Here is a 22,099-nt window from a genome sequence, read left to right as displayed (position 1 = left end):
CCTGAACAGAGGGATGCAATCTTCTCATTAATATCGAAGGGACCACTCACTGACAGTCTTTTGGTATATTACTGGATTGTCTCAGCTTCCTACACAAGAGATAGGGTGCGTTATGATATTTGAACACATAAATATTCAGAGCAGGAAAAATTAATTGTCTTGAATAAAATAATATGATAGTAGTAAAAAATTGGAAAACGCTATTATAAAGAATAGAATATACGCCAATCAGAACGGATAGCCAATACGGTATTGATATATTAATGCGTCTGCCCTTTCAGAATGAGAATGGGTGCTATGCACTTATACATACTCTGCATACAACTACTTAAAAGCCTGAATATTAGCAAGTCTTCAAAGACTATAAGGATGATGGAGAATTATGAGGGTAAATAGGTGGTATAAACCTATCTCTAAGCTTTTAAGGGATAATTTGGCAATACCTAGTCAAAAGGCTTTAAGAAATCAATATGCCCTTTCATACAGAAATTCTATATCTACAAATTTATCTTAAGCAATCGTTTCAGATGTGCAAAAATATTTAGCTACACTAATTTGTATTCTCACTGTTGACAAGAAAAAAATCTTAAAGCAACATTCTAAAATTTCTGATAAATTACCAAGTATTAAAAATGATGTTGGAATGTATTTAGTGAGACAGAAAGATGACCAGAATATCTTTAGAAAATATCTGTGTCCTCTGTAACTAACAGTGTATTATTTAATTAAAAAAAATAATAATTAATTTCAAAAAGACAGTGCTGAACGCATAAAAACATATGAAAATGGTCTCAAAATCCAAGAAAATTAAATGTTAAAGGAAAAAAGGACTGTTACAGAACATTATGTACATTGTGATATATTTTAGGAAAACGTTAATTCTGCCTCCTGCTTTTGTTTCATTTGTATTACCAACGTTTACTCTGCTTGGCTTCAGAGACTATGTCATAATAATAAATATTGCTTTATAAATGTAACATGCAAATTAAATTAATAACAAAAGCTGAAATTCAAAAAGGTGAGATAAGAGCTAATGCAAACAAAAGCTTCCAGTACTTTAAAAAAAAACACACACACAATATACTAAAAAGAAACCTGATTTGTTAATTGTTCTTAATGGCTGTGAACATTAGCCTGCTAGCATACATACAGTCACATACACCATTCATATTACTGTATTTGTCTCTAAGAGCTGGGGATTTAATATTGTCAAGCGAAGGCACAATTAGGTTAGATGCCTGACTTTCCTGTTTCCACAAACCAATGCTGCCCCCTTCTGGATACTTCTGGAGATTATAGGATAAGACAAGTTTATCAAGATACAATAAATGAGAAGTAATCATATTTTCATCTCTTAAAGAAGTCAGCCTATAGCTCACGTAAAGAAACATACGTATTATGGGTACTAAATTTATTTTGAAACATTTTCCAAAAATTCTGTTTTGAATACAAAGTTCTATTAGCAGCACACAACTGGTAATCCAGTCATTCATGCCAAAGGAAGAGGGAAATAGTAAACTTATATTAACTAAAAATAAACAAGGCAGAATACTTAATAAAGTCACTTCTCTGGTTCCCTTCCATATGTGTTCCTCTCACTCCCAAAGCAAAGCAGAATCTGAATTTGGTAATCTTTCCAGTTCAATTTTAATAATTTTATTACCTCTGCATGTATCCATAAATACACAGTATGCACTTGTGTGTTTCTTAAATGTAAGTAAGTGGGATCAACAGTATGACACACACACACATGTCTCTTGTCACAGGCTGTACTAAGCACAGCCACCTGCTGCAAATGCAGACAAAGGAAACATGGGTAGCTAGCTCCATGCAAAGACATGACTACCATTCTACAGGTAAGAAATATCCTACTGGGTCACCAGTGTTATTTTTTCATTTCTGCATTTTCATTCCTGTCATTACTATCTGTCTGGTTTATGAGGGGAAATGTTTTCTAAAGCACTCCTGACATTTTAAAATTATTTTCTTAGTCTTTTGTTCAAAGTCTGGGTTTTTTTTCTCTGAAATTAAAATACGTGGACATAAAAGAAAATGTTCCTGGGTCTTGGAGAGTGGAATCCTTTACACTGGAAGCTAAGGTAAAAAAAAAAAAAAAGAAAAAGAAAAAAAAAAAAGAATGATGAGTAAGAGGGAAGGTGGCAGGGAAGAAAGGGAAGAAGAAGTCAGATCATTATCAACTATTAACTACTAATCCTAATACGAGAGACTTAGAGCAGGTATCCTGCTGTGGGATTTCAGAAGCCCGAATAACATCTGTCCCCCCTTTCAAGAGCTCTCTTCCTCCAACTCCCCAACTCCCCCAGGGATTTGGTGCACTCTTTGGCCTCCCCTAGCCTACAGTTCAGATTTTGGAAATTCACCCACCTCTGACAGCTATCCAAACATGGGGAGCCGTCTATCTCTAACTGCTCTGTTGCTTAAATTTCTCAGTTATTAAAATAAGACTAAGCTAAAATGCTAGAGTTCTAAAATATTAAAACACTCTAGTACTGAAAATCTCTGAAGGACTGTAAGATATTGCACTCAGAGTTAAGGGAACCACACAGCTGGAGAACAGGAGGGAAAGGAGACTTGTTTTTCATTAATAAGCTGTAATACCTTTTGCATTTTATATATCCACTTGTAAAATATTTTAAAACACTACAGTAATATTCTCAATACAGATGAAAAGTTAAAAAATTCAAAACTGTAGCAAGCCTGTTTTTACAAGCTTTTTTTAAAGTGTCCTATATGAGTATTAAAGTGGCAATCTAATCTAATAATAATATAAAGGTTCCAAAAAATAATGATGATAATATAAAGTTTCCACTTTAAATTTGAATCCTATTAAAACTGCCTCAGAACTCTAACACTTGAAAAGCAACATACAAGATAAAAAACACTCTTTTAAAAACAATAAACACAGCTTGGAATGACAAACAAAAATGGTACAGAATGTTATGCTATGCTGTATGATTCAAATACTATTTTAGTAGTTTTCCTTCAGTTTTCTTCCAGGTGTATCTTTCATATAAATATACATGTATCTTTCATATACACAGCACATGTATGTGCACCTTTTGCACACAGGTAGGGCACATGTATATGTACCTTTCATATGTAGGTTTCATGCACATGTGTGTACATGTATCACTCATCTGTATAGAGGGTACATTTTGTTTCATCAAGAAATCAAACCACCAAACAGAAAAACACCAACCTCAAACTGAAGTTCTTCCCTTTACATTCCATAATCTTAAGAAGAAACAGAGGGGCGCCTGGGTGGCGCAGTCGGTTAAGCGTCCGACTTCAGCCAGGTCACGATCTCGCGGTCCGTGAGTTCGAGCCCCGCGTCAGGCTCTGGGCTGATGGCTCAGAGCCTGGAGCTTGTTTCTGATTCTGTGTCTCCCTCTCTCTGACCCTCCCCCGTTCATGCTCTGTCTCTCTCTGTCCCAAAAATAAATAAACGTTGAAAAAAAAATTTTTTTAAGAAGAAACAGAAATGGCAAATAACCTAGTATTAGAAATTTCAAAACTACAAGTTTCAACATCCACCCCAAAGTTGATATGCAAAGCTCACACCATTTTTTGAGTGGTCTACCAAAGCTCCTTGTTTCTTTTGGAGTCCCTAGAATATGCCCCTCCCTTTCCTTTACAGAATTTTGTAGTATCTCTCCTTTACCATGTATAGTAGGCCTTGTAGAAGCCTTACTTAACACGTGCCTGATCCCCCTCCTAAAATGCAAGGTTGTACTTCTGGGAACACGTAAACACATTACTTGGCAGGGGGCACCTGGGTGACTCGGTCGGTTAAGCATCCAACTTCAGCTCAGGTCATGATTTCACAGATCTTGAGTTCGAGCCCCGCATCAGGCTCTGTGCTGACAGCTCATAGCCTACAGCCTGTACATTACTTGGCAGATAGTAATACCACCCCCAACAACTTTCTGAATTGTTCTCAATAACCCTTTAGCACTGCACAATCCTGAATTACTTTGATATTTCATATTCAGAACCCAGTGCGGGGCTTGAATTCACGAACCATGAGATCATGACCTGTGCAAGTCCAGGCATCCCTGAACATGTCAAATTTTTAAATAATTAAAACTCCCATTAATAAAAGAATACATGAATTGTTTATCAAAAATAAAGCATATAGAACCACTGAGCCTGGCACTAAATTAATGTTAATTTACAGTAAGAATATGGAAAGGTTTTTTGGTACAAAGATGCTAAAATAGCATAAAAATGATGGAGTGGGACAAGAAAGGATGACAAATACCTAGACAGCAGGAATGTAAGTACGTGTCATTTGTCCCCTGAGAAATGTATGTGGAGTTGTGAAGGGTACAGTCTGTCCTCAGAGCTCGTCTCTAGCTGCAGTATCTTTTCTACCTAGCAGGTAGGATTTCATTCTTTCTTTGCTGTCTACGGAAGCTAAGAGACAATGATTTGCTTAGTACTCAAAACCTTCTATATCTTGGTAAACATGAAATGAATACAAAATAAAGGGAAAATCATCAACCTTATACGTTCTTGATTATAATTTAAGTAAATTTTAAAACACAATTCATATTCCTCTGTTTTAGAACATCTTTTCCTGTAAAAAAAAAAAAAATGCAGGAAGTCAAAACTCAACTTTCTGAATCTACCTAAGATAAAAACCAAAAGTCTATTCTAATCCAAAAAGCAGATGACAAACTTTTCAATATTTATCTTTAATCATTACACTTAAGACAAAAACCAAAAGTCTATTCTAATCCAAAAAGCAGATGACAAACTTTTCAATATTTATCTTTAATCATTACACTTAATAAATATTTAAAATCTCCCAACTACCAAATATTTTCTGCTAAAAGAAAGTGACACCAGATAAATTTATGAGAGGGACAACCCAAGCATTGGAACCGTCATCTGATGTCATTAGCTCTAAACTTAGCAAGACAGTCATTTGACAAACATTTAGCAAATATCAAATTCTTAGCTTATTTATTAATCATTTAGGCCCTTTGATCTTCAAACACATTAGGTAATGTCCCTAACCACCGGCTAAATGGACAGCTTATTAACCAGGCAGTCACAACTTGTTAAATTATCACAAAGCTAAACGCAAGTTTGTCTTAAGGGTACTTCTGAAAGTCAATTAAAAACAAGAGAATCTCTATCGTTAAGCCTATAAGTAAATTGTAAATCACACGTTATTTTCCAAGTGCCAGACTTCCTGGTCCGTGTCTGTGCCTCCCATATCACCCAGTCCACTAGCACCGTGGGCCGGCCCCACCTAATAAGGAGTCTATTCCCTATGTAGTTGCATGTGTCTACAGGTAGCTCTTTACTCACTAAAAACATTTCCAAATGCAACTGGTCAAAACAAATTTATTGTATTAAATATCCACTTGAAGTTTTTAAAAAAAGAAACCAGAGTATGCTCTCATACAAGCTAAAACACATACAAATTTACGTAGATTCAAACAGAAAACATGATCTCATGTAAACCACTCCCAACTTAACTTTCAATATTTATAATTTAAAATACATATTTCTCGGGGCGCCTGGGTGGCTCAGGCGGCTAAGCGTCGGATTACTCATTTCTGCTCAGGTCATGATCTCGCAGTTTGTGAGTTTGAGCCCCGTGTTGAGCTCTGTGTTGACAGCACAGAGCCTGCTTGGGATTCTGTCTCCCGCTCTCTCTGCCCCTCCTCCCTTGCTCCTCTCTCTCAAAAAAATAAATAAAAATGTACAAAAATAAATAAATCAGATACCTATTTCTCTAATATTTTTAATGTTTTCTTACAAAAACAAGAAACTGCCAAATCGGGAATGGTTGTTCTAAACTGGTATAATCTAAGTAATCAATTTCAGGATCAAAAAATTAGATATTTCACCAAATTTGTAGTCAGGGATGAAAAAATTCTCATGTTTCACCATAGGGAATACCTACTGTAAAATAAGGCTTAGGATGGGATTGTAACAGCACTAAAAATCACAAGTGCAATTACAATGGTATCTGTTTCGCTGAAATAGACATAAGACTGGTTGCTTAAATAAACACACAGCAATTGTTCACAGTGATGGAGATAAGAAACTAACATCAATCCCACTGGAGAGAAAGGAAAAGGCAGGATTAAAAAAGAAAGAAGAGAAGGATTAAGAACCTGAATTTTCAAGTCTGGCAGAAAAAAAAAAAAAAAAAAAGGATAATGGGCACTAAGTCTGCCAACACCACCGCCAACATCAAATCAGACAAATTCTAGCTCTGGCAGAACACAGCAGATAAAATACACTGTTCGGAAGGGGAAGTAAGTAAGTAAGCAGAAAGGCCAAGGAAAATTTCGTAGGTTTTGAAATGAGACACCTCGTGAACACTGCATCAGATACACAAGCAAAATGTTCTCCCGTTCAGAAAGATCGTAACTGGTGAAGCTGAGTGGGTTTCAGTGAACATGGAATCTGTGTGAGACAACAGTGCGCGTCTGCGCGTCCACACACAGGTGAATGTTGGGGGATGGTGACAGTGCACACAATGGTGGCTAATCACAAGAAAAAGTTCATGATTAACACACAGTGAAAGAAATTGTGGGTAAAAAAATGTGGGTCTGTTACTTAGCAGCCCTAAATTTCCCTCCTAAAGCCTCACATTTCTAAAATGATTAGGGTTTTTGACATCGTTACATACCCATCACTAAGAAAGCAATCTGCTTCCACAAAAGTATGTACGAAATTCTCCAAAATCATTATCAGTGACCGTTATAATTTCCCTTGTCACAGTGTTTACTTAAACAAACACTATTAGTAAGCATTGGTAAGTATTCTGCCTCTACTAAAGTACACATTCATCATCTTTCTTGCTTAGATAGGGCTGAAAATAATAAGATTGCAGAACATCTTTGTGAATATTTAAACTACTTTAAAACGGAAAACTGGAACTTTGATAAATACATTCTAAACTGCTCCTATGTTTCAGAGACAAGCCACACCATTTAGAATTTAGAAGCTAGTAACAGGAAAAAACACTATGTGGATCTTCTATTTCTGTGCCCAACAGTAAATAATTACAATTTTGCTGAAATAGCATATGTTACCATTATCTAGTTTTAAAAACTGAAAAGGTTTTAATTCTCTTGTCACATTTTTTTATATTATGCCTGAGAGCAACAGAATTCAGCACTACCACAAATAAAATAATCTTTTATGATCAACTTACACTACAGTTTTCAGGTGGAACTAGAAGTTGAGTAATCTCGCCACCATGCACACAGAAGATGTGCTTCATTTCTCCAGAAAATATGTCCCAAATTATGACTGAAAAATCCACACCTCCAGATATCAGGTATCTTTGATCATAACGAGCTGAGACCTGATGAGGATATAGCAAACATGTGACTTTGTTCCGATGACCACGGAGTGTTCTGTGAGGTGGCCAACCTGTGAATGAGGTTTTGGATTTAAAATGGGAAAATCAAAGTCTTACAAACTTTCAACAAATAAAAGCAAATATGACTCATCAGAATACCTATACATTTGATCATAGAAAAAAACTTCTAATTTTATCGTCGAAAACTGCTCTGTCCGATACAGTAGCTCCGAGCCACAGGAGACTACGGAGCGCTTGAAACATAGCTAGTCTGGATTCACATGTGCTGTAAGTGTAAAATGCACATGAGATTTCAGAGATTCAGCACAAAAGTAATGTAAAATATCTCATTAGTAATTCTTTATATTAATTACAATTGATTTTATATTGTAAAATTGAAACTTCAATTTTACAAGTTGAGATGAAAATAGTTCTGCCATATTGGGTTAAATAAAACAGACTATTAAAATGAATTTCATCTGCTTCTCTTTTACTCTATTAATGCGGATATAGAAAATCACATATTGTTATACATACATATTTCTACTGGACAGCACTGTTCTAAAAGATTACCAGCATTACTGATGATACGGTGTTTAGTCAACCATAGAGATAACTGATAATAAACGAAACTACTAACACATACCAAAGAGAGAAAATCAGATGCCTCTTTATGCACAGTTATCACGTGGTATGTACCCCCAAAACAGGCACCAAGTACTTGTTACATGCACAGTAAATTCTGCCAAGTCCTGGCATGCTAACGACTATGTGGATTCGCTGCACTTGTCACAAACAAAGAGCGCAAACACGGGCAGCACAGGGCCCTGCACACACTTTAGACGGTGGCAGACGGTCAGTATACCTCGGCGGAGCATGTGTTCCCCTTGCAGCAGCTGCACGATGGCCGTCTGGGTGGCGGGCACAATAATGATGCTTCCGTCCTCACGGCCACAGACGAGTCGTCCGTGAGCCGGGATGTACACGCTTGCGGTGACTTTAAGAGGTTCACTACTATTGGGAATCACGCTCAGCTGATCTATAATTCCAGCAGGACAAGGATTCAGTTTATCAAATGCTTCTTGCAAGCTAATAGAGGTTGTCATCTTCAGCTCTGTGGAGGTTTTGTTTTGTATTTAAAAAGAAAAAAATTTGTTCATGTTAGAAAAAAATTAAACATGGTAAAATAAAAGTACAGTTGATTCAGTAATATATATCGAAGAATGATAACTGTCACAAACTATAATTTGAAGGATAAAATGACATGTACATTATGAATTTATTATGCTTGGTATTTATGTTGCTAAATTAAAAGAATTACGAAGTTGCTGCACATGATTTATTACTACCTTCCTTACCTTCCTGTTTATCAGGTGTGTCTGATATGTTCCAAATATTCAATCTTCCTGAAGAATCACCTTGAATTAAGAGTTTATGGATGTGTTCCCTGCATCCGTAGAAGAACCGAGTAACCGGAGGACAAATTAGTAACTGTCAAAAAAAAAAAAAAAAAAGTTCAAATATTTTTGGCTGTTTTGTTGTTGTTTCTTTAAATTAATCTCTACGCCCCAACTGAGGCTTGAACTCACGATCCCCTGAGATCAAGAGTCACATGCTCTACTGACTAAGCCAGCCAGGCACCCCTTAGCTGTCTTTTTAATGAAAATATTTCACTTATTAACATTTTTTCAGTTAAGGATGTTAAGTACTTTGCCTCAGTACCAGGGTAAAAAAAATAATAAATCAATAAAAAGTGTTTATAGCAGGAGTCTTCAACAATATTTTAGTGTAATTTTATAGCATTAATTACCTGTCAGCTAATATTCAAATCCAGTAAATACAAATATGAAAAGAAATGAAAAGGACATTTATAGTCTTTCTCTATTATTCTTTTTCTCTGCTTTAGAAAAACTGATTACTCACCACAGCAATGCAATTTTTTTTTTAATTTTTTTAATGTCCATTTATGTTTGAGACAACACAAGACACAGAGTGCAAGCAGCGGAGGGGCAGACAGAGGGAGACACGGAATCTGAAGCGGGCGCCAGGCTCTGAGCTGTCAGCCCAGAGCCCGACGCGGCGCTCGAACTCATGAACCGTGAGATCATGACCTGAGCCGAAGTCGGACGCTTAAACAACTGAGCCACTCAGGCACCCCGCAATGCAATTTTTTTAACTGTTATTAAATAATTAATACAAAGATATATCACTCTTTACCAAAAAGAAGTGTCCACCTTAAAGGCCAAAAAAGGAGAACTCTGTAATCCTAGCTTTTTGTTCATTCTTGATTAGTCACTAAGAATAGCAACAAAATTAAACTACCAAGATTTCACAAGTAGAGGACTCCATTTTTTTAAGCAGTATATTTTCAACTAATAGCATGACATTTTACTTGGTCACATTTATGTAATCAAGTTGAGCCTAGCTCAATATGTTAGCTATAAATTACTAGGAACAAAAACCACTCATTAGGCTCTTGGGTACACTTTTATTTTTAAAACAGATTATTTTTCTGCTCAAGATCTTGTGCCTTCAGTGATATCACTTACATGAAAATACTAAAGAGTGGTGGATTCCTAAAATTAAAATTAAGATGATCAATTCATAAACACTTGAATATTAAAGCATAGAATCGTATCCTGAAAAGCAGTAAAAAAATAAACTTCAGTTCTGACAGTTATAGTTAACAAATAGTTACTGTATTTTGTATTAGTTCTTTCCTAAAAAAGCACGAGCCTATTGAAACTACATATATTAAGCATAATCAATAATGTGATTTAACTTGAAGTCTGGAAATTACTAAATGTTGTCATTTATAAAAAAATATACCAAACATGGAGAAGTTGCTACAGCACCTATATAACCAATATTCCATATACCACAGTGTATCTCCCATCATATAATACACGTATCTTAACTTAAACATATTAGGCTGAGGGGTGCCTGGGTGGCTTGGTCGGTTGAGCGTCCGACTTCGGCTCAGGTCATGATCTCACGGTCCGTGGGTTCGAGCCCCGTGTCGGGCTCTGTGCTGACAGCTCAGAGCCTGGAGCCTGTTTCAGATTCTGTGTCTCCCTCTCTCTCTGCTCCTCCCCTGTTCATGCTCTTTCTCTTTCTGTCTCAAAAATAAATAAACGTTAAAAAAAAAATTTTTAAAAAAAAACGTATTAGGCTGATATTTTAAAAATATAATGTGGTTGTTCTGTTTTATGTATGTTTTTTATGCAAGTCATTATCCCCTAGTTTACCTGAAAGTGACTGGCTGGAGAGCATAAGTAGGAGTTTAAGTTAGGAGAATAAAGGACAAGATATGGAGCATCTTAACTGTACAAAGATGTATAAATTCCATAAATTCAAAATATTAAAAAAAAAATTCCCTTCCCCTCACCATACCTTCACATAAAAATGGAACAAAATGTTCAAAATGAAAAGCTGTGGAAACCCAGAATACAAGTAAAGGAAACTTTATTTCTAAAACCAGATCTTCATCCTTAATGCTCAAAACATCTGGAGATAAAAACCTAGTACTAAGTGCCATTGCATTTCAATTCTAAATTGGTAAGTAGGTTTTTAGAAATCATAATAAATTTTGGTTTTTATAGAGAAAAAAAATCTTTCATGAATTCTAAATTTTTTTTTAATATTTATTTATTTTTGAGAGAGAGAGAGAGAGAGAGAGAGAGAGAGAGAGAGAGAGAACGCAAGCAGGGGACAGGCAGAAAGAAGGGAGACACAGAATCGGAAGCAGGTTCTAGGCTCTGAGCTGTCAGCACAGAGCCCAATGCAGGGCTCAAATTCACGAGCCTTCAAACCATGAGATCATGACCTGAGCCGAAGTCAGCCACTTAACTGACTGAGCCACCCAGGCACCCCTCATTCTTTAATTCTAATGCCTAATAATTTAAATCACTGTATGATTTTGGGGAGAGACAGCAATGCCTATTCAAGTAAGGAACTATTACTAATCAGCAGTATTCCACGATGATCTTAGTCCTCCTAAAATTACATCTGTCACTATGTTTACAATTACATGACAGCATAAAATAAGTTGGTACCACCAATATAAATTTTATCAAAAAGTCATTTCCGATATGTAGTCAGCATAAGATCGTCTGTATTCTTAGAGAAAGGTGAATACTATAAGCATGTTATATGATTAAGATACACAAATTTCAAGATTGTGCTCACCATTGACCATGTTGAAATGTTTTATTACAACATTTAACACAGTGCCCTCAATCTTTCAAACACTTAGCTACCAAAAGACACCCATAAATGTAGTTGTCAAACATTTTCAATGTCACTATCATGTATAAAAGGTACCTGAAGAACTTTACCTCTTTATCTGTTCGGTCCAAGAGGCTATGCTGTACGGGAGGAATTAAATTTTCAACTGCTTTCCCTACATCACTGCGGAATGAATCACTAGCTGGAAGGCAACTGAAAATGAAAAAGTTACAACATTCAATTAAAATACTGTCATTAAATATTTTATCATACTATATGATGAAGATTTTTGGACAATGGACAAAATATGGATTTTCAAATTATAGTTAATTTAACGTAGTCATTGTCATTAAAATACACTACTTTAAATAAAGATCCACCTAATTTTTGTACTTAGAAGTTAAACTGGAATTACAAATCTAACTTAAGTTCTGAAGTTTGTTACCTGAATTATTTTTACTCTATACATTTTCATACATTCAAGTTATACCCCAAATTCAAACTACATTAAAGTCCTAACTTGTTATTTATTGAGTACCTGGCAGGTAGTCTGTAAATATAACTTTGTCCATTTTCAGTCCAAATGATTACTTTATCTGCTGATACAAAGTCACCTCCAGTCCACGTCTGTCCGTTTTCACTAGGACCTGAACACAGCAAGGAATAATCTCCAGCATCAAATACCTACAAGGGACAAGAAATTCACAATCTAATATAATTGGTATCACTTAAATAAGATACAATGACATTTAAAGTAAAAACAAAACAAAAACTTCTAGAAATGTATTTAACAAACTCAGGCCTTGTAAAGGTCACTACCTCAAGTTAAAGCCATTGTGTCAGTGAGCCCTGGGGCACAGTCACCTTCAGCAGAGAAAACATAAGTAGGTTCCCAGCTGTGTGCCTCTGGGGGGTCAGACACTGAGTAACAAGTGGAGCAGACATACTGCCTGTCACAGGGACAGGGAATCCTTCCCCTTTTTTATCTAATGGGAGGAACATTCCATCAAAGAATTCTAGGTAATAGGGAACCAGCCTCTAGAATGCATGGCTATGTTTCCTGTTTCATTTCTATGTTCAGTAACAACATTTCTGATAAACTCAGACATCAGAATATCTCTTTATTAATATGGGAATTACCTTACTTTATTTCATCCAGGTGCTGAAGTACTGTAAATAGGAAGTTAATGGACTCAGTTTTATTATTTAATAATCCTCAAGTATAAAAGTCCCACAAAAAAAAAAAAAAGGCATTGCTATATCCCATTTTACAAACAACAAACTGACACAAACAAGGGTTACATCACCTGTTCACGGTCACATGTCTAGTAAGTGCCAGAGCTAGGACTAAAACCCTCACCTCGTAATTCCTAGAAGAATTTTTCTACTACTTTCAATATTTGGTGATAGTGTACTTTACAGTGCTAAAAAATTTCCCCAGGAGAAATAAGTAATTCAATGGCCCAGAATTTTTATTTTAGTTTTCTTTAAATAAAAAGCAATCAAATTGTTCATGCACAGCTTTCTTGAAACTGAAAATATCCCAGCTGAATTTACCAAGATTTGACATATTTATCATTTATAACATTAACACTACAAGAATAGCCAAGTCCAAGAAAGACTGGAGACCACCCTCCAGCCTTATTATCTATTAAAACAAATTATAAAGCTACAGAAAATAAACCAATATACTGATGCATAAACAGAAAAACTAACAAGTTCAGAAACAGATGCCGGTAATTACAGGAACAGAGTATATATTATAAAAGCATCACAATAGAAAAATAAATTATTCAACAAATGGCATCAGGAACTGGGGGTCCATCAGGAATAAAAATGAATTGGATCTACATCTTACAATTTATACAAAATAAATTCCAAACTGAATATTCAAAGGTATATAAAGTAAAACTATACAAATATTAGGGATAATGAAATAAAAAATTTTAAAAGCTTAGCTTATGAAGAGCCCTTTAGAACATGTCACAAATTATATTAGAAACCATAAAAAGAAGGAAAAGAAAAAAGAAACCATAAAAGATGATAATGTAACCATATTAAAACAGAAAACTTCTTTTTGGCAATAAATATCTGGAAAAGTCATTCTAGTAAGTTACTAGTGCTACCTCAGTTGTTTTACTATGCTTTTCCCTGATGGTTAATGAAGCTGAGCACCTTTCTAAATTTATCACCCATCGGCTTCCTCCTTTCATGAAACGTTTTTGTCCATTTTCCTACTGGATTGTCTTTTTCTTCTGTTCTCACATGATTGTAAGATGCTTATTACGAACACACGAGAAACTGGTATTAGCACTGCCTCTGAGGAGGACAAGGAAAAGTACCAGGGGAAAAGGATGTATACTTTTCACTGTGTCCTCTTGCACTCTGGTGTATTACCACTTACAAGTGCTTTCAATTTTAAGACGTAGGATCCCATGGAGCTTACTGTAACTAAGCAACTGCTAGCTTCTCCTCTAATCTGATTCCAGGACGGTAGCAGTGGCAAGGATAAGGTTAAGGTAGGTACCACCGGCGGCCCTAGTCGGTCCGTCGCTACCAAGCCGGTGCCCTCTGAGGCATATCACATGGTGGCGATGAGAGCAGCCGCTGCAGTCAGGCCGTCTGAGTTGTAACCCAGCAACTCCACAACCACCTGTACAACCTTAGTCAAGCTTTCTATGTCCCCAAGCCCCCAGCGCCTCACCTACAAGATGGGGAAAGTAACAATCCCTGCCGTGGCAGACAGCCTCCAAGACTGCCCGGACCTGGTACTCATACCCTTGTGCAATCTTCTCCCCTGAGCACAGGCAGGATTTTGTGACTTTCTAAACAACTGAATGTGGGAGAAGAGAGGAGACTGCAGTCGTCAGATCAGGTGGGTCTTGGCTACAATTTCTCTTGTTTGCTCAAGCTGAGGGAAGACCGTTCCCAGGCTGTGAGAGGCCCCCATGGCAAGGAACTGATGCCTCCAGCCAAGTTAGCTGGACGTTAAGCCTTCTAACCACCAAGTGAGTATGCCTGGAAGCAGAACCACCCTAGGTGATTCCTAGAACGAGACTGTCATCCTGGCTGACACCTTGACCGCAGCCTGTGGGAGACCTTGAGCCACAGCACCCAGCTGAGCTGTGCCCACATTCCTGACTCACAGCGGGGGTGGCGATACATGAACCAGAAGGGGGGTGATACATGTTTATTGTTTGAAACTGCGAAGTTTTAAAGTAATCTGTCATGCAGGATTAGGTAACTAATAGACTTCCCCTCAGGGAGTTGTGAGGATTAAAAGAAATAATGCAGGGAAAGCTTTGAAAACTCTGCTAGGCACGAGTGGTCAAAACATGCTGGCTCTTTTTCTATTATGGAAATACTGAAGTCTCGCAATGTGGAAGTAATATACTCCTGCCATCAGTAGCTCAGAAGTGATGCCAGATCCAAGAAAGCAGAAGGGAACGGCAACTGAGAATAACAATAAAGACGGGTCAACCTGCAGAAAACTCACCACCACTGCTTACGTTGCACTGAGAAAATAATGACTGAAACAGTAGCAAAGGGAAAAAATTAAGATCAACGGAATAATCATTATTCTGAAGCATTCTATAAACCAAAATACAAAAAGATAACTATATACAGCCAAACCCCAACACCCAAAAATTTGATATCAAAATCACACATGAATTCCAAATGGTTAAAATATTCCTGCACCAAGCTCTTCCTTATAATTATCTTTGGAAGTTTGATAAACCAACACCTTGAAGGGTAAAAATACAGCTTCTTACTTATGTAGTTATCTTACCCTCCAATATTTGGAGCACACAACCAAAAGCGATCTTTGAGTGAATGCACAAAAAGAAATGCTTTGGCAATTCTGACAATAAATTGGTTTGGATTCCTCCTCAAATATTGGCTCAGTATCCTGAAAAGAGAAAGATTTATAGAACTTCAGGAATGGTTTGGTTGTTGATTAAAATTATCATACAATGATAAATAAAATGAAGGAAAGACATCACTTGGTATATTCATCATTTTAGCCACTTATGTGAGAACCAAGATAATGAAAAGCAGCAAAGATACACCCCAAAAATATCTGGGCACTATGCCTTGCTACAAAGCTATTCAAGATTAAAACACTGATGAGAATCAGAGTGTCATCACTACGACAATAACAGATGATAAAAGTTTGAGTTGATCCACGGGGCACCTGGGTGGCGCAGTCGGTTAAGCGTCTGACTTCAGCCAGGTCACGATCTCGCGGTCCGTGAGTTCGAGCCCCGCGTCAGGCTCTGGGCTGATGGCTCAGAGCCTGGAGCCTGTTTCCAATTCTGTGTCTCCCTCTCTCTGACCCTCCCCCGTTCATGCTCTCTCTCTGTCTCAAAAATAAATAAACGTTAAAAAATTAAAAAAAAAAATGTTTAAAAAAAAAAAAGTTTGAGTTGATCCTAAACTCTGTATCTGTATGTCCTTGTGGGTTAAAAAAAAAACAAACAGAACAAAAACTGATCAATTCCTCCAGGTCCTCCCAAATTCAACGTGTAAAGATTCCCTAGCTCAAGAGATTAGCATCGATACTGTCAGAATATTGATCTGCCTTTCCTACTGACAAAAAGTTACAAGGAATTCAAGCCCAAAGAACAGAGAGAGAGAGAAACTAAAATTGGCTTCACATACTTTTTGTGTTGGTTTACTTTATTTTTTTTTCCCCTCAAGCAAACTATCTTTTAACTTTAATAGAAGAAACTGAGAAAAATCCCAGCTCTTCTAGGTTTCTCTACTTTATATCCTATGCAGTGTGTTTCTCTATTTCATGTCCTTGACAGAACAGATGTCTGCTATCAAAAGTGAAAAACATAATGCACTTACAGAGACAGCAGAGTAGGGGATGTTCTAATACTATGGCAATAAGGCTCTCGAAAAAGAATAGCTTTTCCCTTGCGCTTTAAGAAAAAAAGGGAGGGGCGCCTGGGTGGCTCAGTCGGTTGAGCATCCGACTCTTGATTTCTGCTCAGGTCATGATCCCAGGGTCGTGGTATCGAGCCCCACATCAGGCTTCACCCTGAGCGTGGAGCCTGCTTAAGATATTCATTCTTTCTCTCTCATTCTCTCTCTCTCTCTCTCTCTAATAAAAAAAAAGAAAAAAGAAAAAAAGGAGGGGCCTATCATCACTAAAATTGAAGACTGTAAGAACAGAACATTTGCCTCACCTGCATGCCACTTATTTCAGAGGTGACAATCCACACCTTCAAGATGCCCGTCACTGAAAGGGCTACCACAGTATCCTCTAAGTAGAGAGGGACGAAGAAGCCAAGGTTATAAACATAATATGCTTTCTTTCTAAATAGTAACATGGTTCAAGTTAATAAAATTAAGTAATAATGCTTTTCAACTGGCATAAAAACATAATTCAATATTTCATGAAATAATAAAAAACAGATTTTGAAACATAACAGTTCACAAATTTGAAAGTCAAGGAAAAGTTGTACACAGCTTGAATTCTTTTATTTCTGATCAACTAGCTTTTAATAATTTCAAATGTTCCTGATCACTATGATTACGTGATGACTTAATGAAGGTTTATTCTTCCAAATTCACAATTTGTAATTACTTATCATGGATGAGCACACTCAATTTCTTGAAGACACACATTTCCTCACTTTCCCACCTACCTGCCTGCCTTCTAACATTTTATGACACATTACACCCTCTATAGACTGTGATCAAGAGAAGACATGATATAAAATCTGAATTCATAAGCTTCCAGTAAGAAGCAGTCATAGCTCCATGACAGCATAAATAACTTTGTGAGCAGAGACACTGAAAAGCAGGTAAATGCAGGCTCCAGAAAGAGGGAGATATGTGTTAAAATCACATTTTCTTCACTAACCAATGAACTATGGGTAATTTAACTAATCTGTCTTAAATTCAGTCTGTTTATCTGTAAGCAAATACATGTCCTCTGCAAAGAGTGAAAGTCCGGCCTCCTCCTGGACAATTCTGATGCCTTTTAATCCTTTGTGTTGTCTGATTGCAGAGGCTAAGACTTCTGACACTGTGTTGAGTAACAGTGGTGAGAGTGGACCTCCCTGTCTTGTTCCTGACCTTAGGGGGAAAGCTCTCAGTTTTTCCCCATTGAGGATGATATTAGCATTGGGTCTTTCATATATGGCTTTTATGATCTCCAGGTATGATCCTTCTATCCCTACTTTCTTGACGATTTTTATCAAGAAAGGATGCTGTATTTTGTCAAATTCTTTCTCTGCATCTATTGAGAGGATCGTGTGGTTCTTGTCCTTTCTTTTATTGATGTGATGAATCACATTGATTGTTTTGCGGATATTGAACCAGCCCTGCAGACAAGGTATAAATCCCACTTGGTCGTGGTGAATAATTTTTTTAATGTATTGTTAGGTCCGGTTGGCTAATACCTTGTTGAGGATATTTGCATCCATGTTCATCAGGGAAATTGGTCTATGGTTCTCCTTTTTCATGGGGTCTCTATCTGGTTTTGCAATCAATGTAATGTTGGCTTCATAGAAAGAGTTTGGAAGTTTTCCTTCCATTTCTGTTTTTTGGAACAGCTTCAAGAGAATAGGTGTTAACTCTGCCTTAAATGTTTGGTAGAATTCCCCTGGAAAGCCATCTGGCACTGGACTCTTGTTTTTTGGGAGATTTTTGATTACTAATTCGATTTCCTTACTGGTTATGGGTCTGTTCAAATTCTTTATTTCTTCCTGTTTCAGTTTTGGTAGTGTATACGTTTCTAGGAATTTGTCCATTTCTTCCAGATTGCCCATTTTATTGGCATATAATTGCTCATAATATTCTCTTATTATTGTTTTTATTTCTACTCTGTTGATTGTGATCTCTCCTCTTTCATTCTTGATTTTATTTATTTGGGTCCTTTCCTTTCTCTTTTTGATCAAGCTGGCTAGTGGTTTATCAATTTTGTTAATTCTTTCAAAGAACCAGCTTCTGGTTTCATTGATCTACTGTTTTTTTTTTTTTTTTTTTGGTTTCGATAGCATTGATTTCTGCTCTAATCTTATTTCCTGTCTTCTGCTGGTTTGGGGTTTTATTTGCTGGTTTGGGGTTTTATTTATTTCCAGCCGTTAAGGTGTAAGGTTAGGTTGTGTATCTGAGACGCTTATCTGTAAGCAAATACAAATGAATAACAACAGTATCTAGCTTAATGGGTTGTTATGAAAATTAAGACACACCCCAGATATAAGCATTCAGCATATTAATCGAGAGGAGTTATTACTTTTATTAAAAAGAACCATTTGCTGTCTTTAAATAAAAACCTCATCATATTAGACTGTTCTCTAGGCAAGGCAAGGCCCTGGAACACAGTGATTACATGTCCTGACACTGTACAGAGATGCTCTAACAACTGTTCACAAGCCCGTCAATCCATAGTAAAAGTGGAACATCCTAGCATATCGAAAATGCTCAAATATCCACAGACTAGAATACTATGGCAAATGCAGATTAAAAATTACAAATGCTGCAACGTTATGATAGTAACAGTTACTGTGCATGCACAGCACCAAAGCTTTCATCAAAGTTACATCCTATCCTGTTCAGACCACAGCCAAGTACATGTGTACCTCATGTGGAAATAGTGCAAAAATTTAAACCAAACGTGCAAACTGCTTCTTTAATTTTTTTAATGTTTATTTGTTTTTGAGAGAGGGCAAGCACAAGCCGGGAAGGGGCAGAGAGAGGGGGTGACAGAGGATCTGAACCAAGCTTTACGCTGACAGCAGAGAGCCGGATGAGGGGGCTCAAACTCACAAGCCGTGAGAACGTGACCTGAGGCAAAGTCAGCTGCTTCACCGACTGAGCCACCCAGGCACCCCAAATATAGTCCTTTTTTCAAAGAAAATGTTGATTATAACTAAGATTAAGGGGAATGCACTAACAAGGAGCTCCCTATTGCCCGGAAAATGAAGAAGGTGAAGGTTAAAAAAATACTTTTCACTGCTGTGTTCAGAAATAAAGCAGTAATTCTCCAATAGGCATTAAAAAGCCTCTACTTGAGGGGCATATGACTGGCTCAGCCAGGTAAGCATCCAACTCTTGATTTCAGCTCAGGTCATGACCTCACGGTTTGGGAGATCACGCCCCTGCATCAGGTTCTTTGCTGGCAGTGTGCAGCCTGCTTAGGATTCTCTCCCTTTCTCTCTGCCCCTCCCCTACTTACACACTCTCTCTCAAAATAAATAAATAAACATTAAAAAAAAAAAAAAGCCTCTACATGAGAAATTCCCACATTAAAGAAGTCTGTTCAATTTTATTTCACTGAACATCTCCCTAATATATTTGACCTGAACCCTCCTTTTTCACTAATACCTATTAACACCCTTCAGAATCAACACTCTTTAACGAGCCTTCGCAAGTGCTGCAAACCCATCCATTCTATGTCCGCAGCCACTGCTGGACTTCAGATCTGCACCAGTCACCTGGGGGTACTAAAACCATCTCCCACCTAAACCATTCTCAACAATGGCACCAAAGTGATGTTTAAAACAGAAGTCCCTTCAAGTATTATCATCAGACACCGCCCAACATTGACTGCCAGGGCCAAAAAGCTACAGCTCATGGATCAAATCTAGCCCAGTGGCTGTTTTTGTAAATAATGTTTTCTTGGGAGCGTCTGGGTGGCTCAATCAGTTGGGTGTCTCCGACTCTTGATTTCGGCTCAGGTCATGATTCCAGGGCAATGGGATAGAGCCTGCTTAAGATTCTCTCTCTCCATGTGCCCCTCTCCCCCACTCATACTCTCTCTCAAAAAAAGAATAAATTAAATTAAATAACATTTTATTGGAACACAGACAGGCTCATTCACTTATGTACTATCTATGTGCTTTTGTGCTACACTGGCAGAACTGAAACACACATCATATGGCCTGCAAAACCTACACTATTTAGTATGTGGTCCTTTCTAGTACAAGTCTGCCAAACCCAATCTACAGGACTAAACCCAAGTTCCCTAGCTAGCACACAAGGTCCTCCATGATCTGCCCCACCCCCGCCAACTCTGTCAACCTCTGATGCCCCCTCTCCTTCCCTCAAATCTCTTGTTTATGTATTATGCTTACGGTTTGTATCACATACGATGCATTACAAAACTCTACAGGAAACCACCCGTCACGTCAGGGTACTGAAGTTCCTAAAGGACGCCACACACTGACCTTGTGTTCGATGGGATCGAATAATACTCATGGAGCTAATCCAGTCTGGAGAGATCTTTGATACTAAGGAGTATAACACCTCAAGGCTGGTGGCATCCACAACGAGGATTTCAGGGTAGTGGCCATGGCACAGAAGCCTTCCTTCTTTCTGATTTCCAACAGAAAACTGGTAGAACTACAAGGAAAAAGAGTGTTAAATATTCTCCTTTACTTGAGAGACTTGATTCACAAGCCCTCATCAAGCTTGTCATGGTGCTCAGTCTCTCCAGTAATATTTCCAGACACAGACTACGTGGTGCAGATTATAAGTTTCTTATATATACACATATTCTTATATGTGTATACACATACATCCATCAGGTTACATTAGTACTTCAAAATATCTGACAAAAATTATTCTTTTCCTAAAATCCTCCCTTTTGAATTCATCATAATTCTTCGTGTTTAATCCCCCTATAGCATCTAAAAAAGGACTACTGAATGAATTCATAAAACACCTCAATACAATCAGCTTTACAAAGCAAAGCAAAAGGAATCTCTTCACAAAGCAAAGCAAAAATATGAATTTTAAGTGAATAGGAATAGGTGGGTATAGACTTATAATTACTAGTTATGACCAAATAAAATTTATTAGATGATTGCTGTTCAAACATATTATAATCAGCAGTGAATTCCGATTAATCCAAGTGTTTTATTTCAAACTAGGGCATGAGACAATCACGTAAACCATTGTCATAATGCACATTTATACTCTGTGGAAGAAAAATAGAAGAACCAACACAATCATGACCTACATGTTACTCATTCCAAGAGTAACTCAAAAGGAAAAGATGGGTTTCCATCAACCAAAGAGCAGAGGAAGAAGAACTATCAAAACAAGACCAACAACTTATCAAAGGACCTGTCTCCCCTTAGCTTAAAAAAAAAAAAAAAAAAAAAAAAAGGTGACTCTTAGTGGAATGATTCTTCTAGAGAATTTCTAGAAGGTGAAATCTAATATCCAGACTATTACTTCCCAAATGATTGGATCTTATATGAATTACACGGGGGCAAGCTAGACTGAAAACAAAGGGCAGTGCTATAACCACTCCACCACTGGGGAAATAACTGAGAAACCTGGGTCCAGTCTGCTCCCACACTCATTAGTCCTATTCTCAAGTTCAACACTGCATGTGAAGGAATATGATCTTTCCTCAACTATGGGGTACCCTGTATAAGAAGAATTACAACTTCTCACACAAAAACACTGATCGTGGAGCACATTAACTAAGGACAAGGCAGCATCACTAAAACTCCAAGAGGGGGTCTAATTAAATGCAAACAACCCCAGAGG

At 37.3% G+C, this 22,099-nt stretch overlaps 1 protein-coding gene across 8 annotated transcripts in view; it reads right to left on the bottom strand.

The window, feature by feature from the left end:
- WDR7 (WD repeat domain 7) overlaps positions 1–22,099 on the bottom strand; it is a 354,920-nt gene that overhangs the window by 300,241 nt on the left and 32,580 nt on the right. For all 8 annotated transcript variants that reach the window (XM_045042404.1, XM_045042403.1, XM_006938939.4 and 5 more), the window contains 8 exons: positions 20,767–20,941; positions 16,777–16,853; positions 15,372–15,491; positions 12,120–12,265; positions 11,692–11,794; positions 8,713–8,845; positions 8,220–8,468; positions 7,205–7,425 (listed from right to left, as the gene is read on the bottom strand). In XM_045042404.1, the coding sequence (XP_044898339.1) occupies positions 7,205–7,425; positions 8,220–8,468; positions 8,713–8,845; positions 11,692–11,794; positions 12,120–12,265; positions 15,372–15,491; positions 16,777–16,853; positions 20,767–20,941 (1,224 nt within the window). The remainder of the gene's footprint in view (positions 1–7,204; positions 7,426–8,219; positions 8,469–8,712; positions 8,846–11,691; positions 11,795–12,119; positions 12,266–15,371; positions 15,492–16,776; positions 16,854–20,766; positions 20,942–22,099) is intronic.

This window comes from Felis catus, chromosome D3, assembly GCF_018350175.1.
Source record: "Felis catus isolate Fca126 chromosome D3, F.catus_Fca126_mat1.0, whole genome shotgun sequence".
NCBI lineage: Eukaryota > Metazoa > Chordata > Mammalia > Carnivora > Felidae > Felis > Felis catus.
The sequence above is the reverse complement of the archived record's forward strand: the minus strand, read 5'-3'. Positions and strand labels throughout refer to the sequence as shown.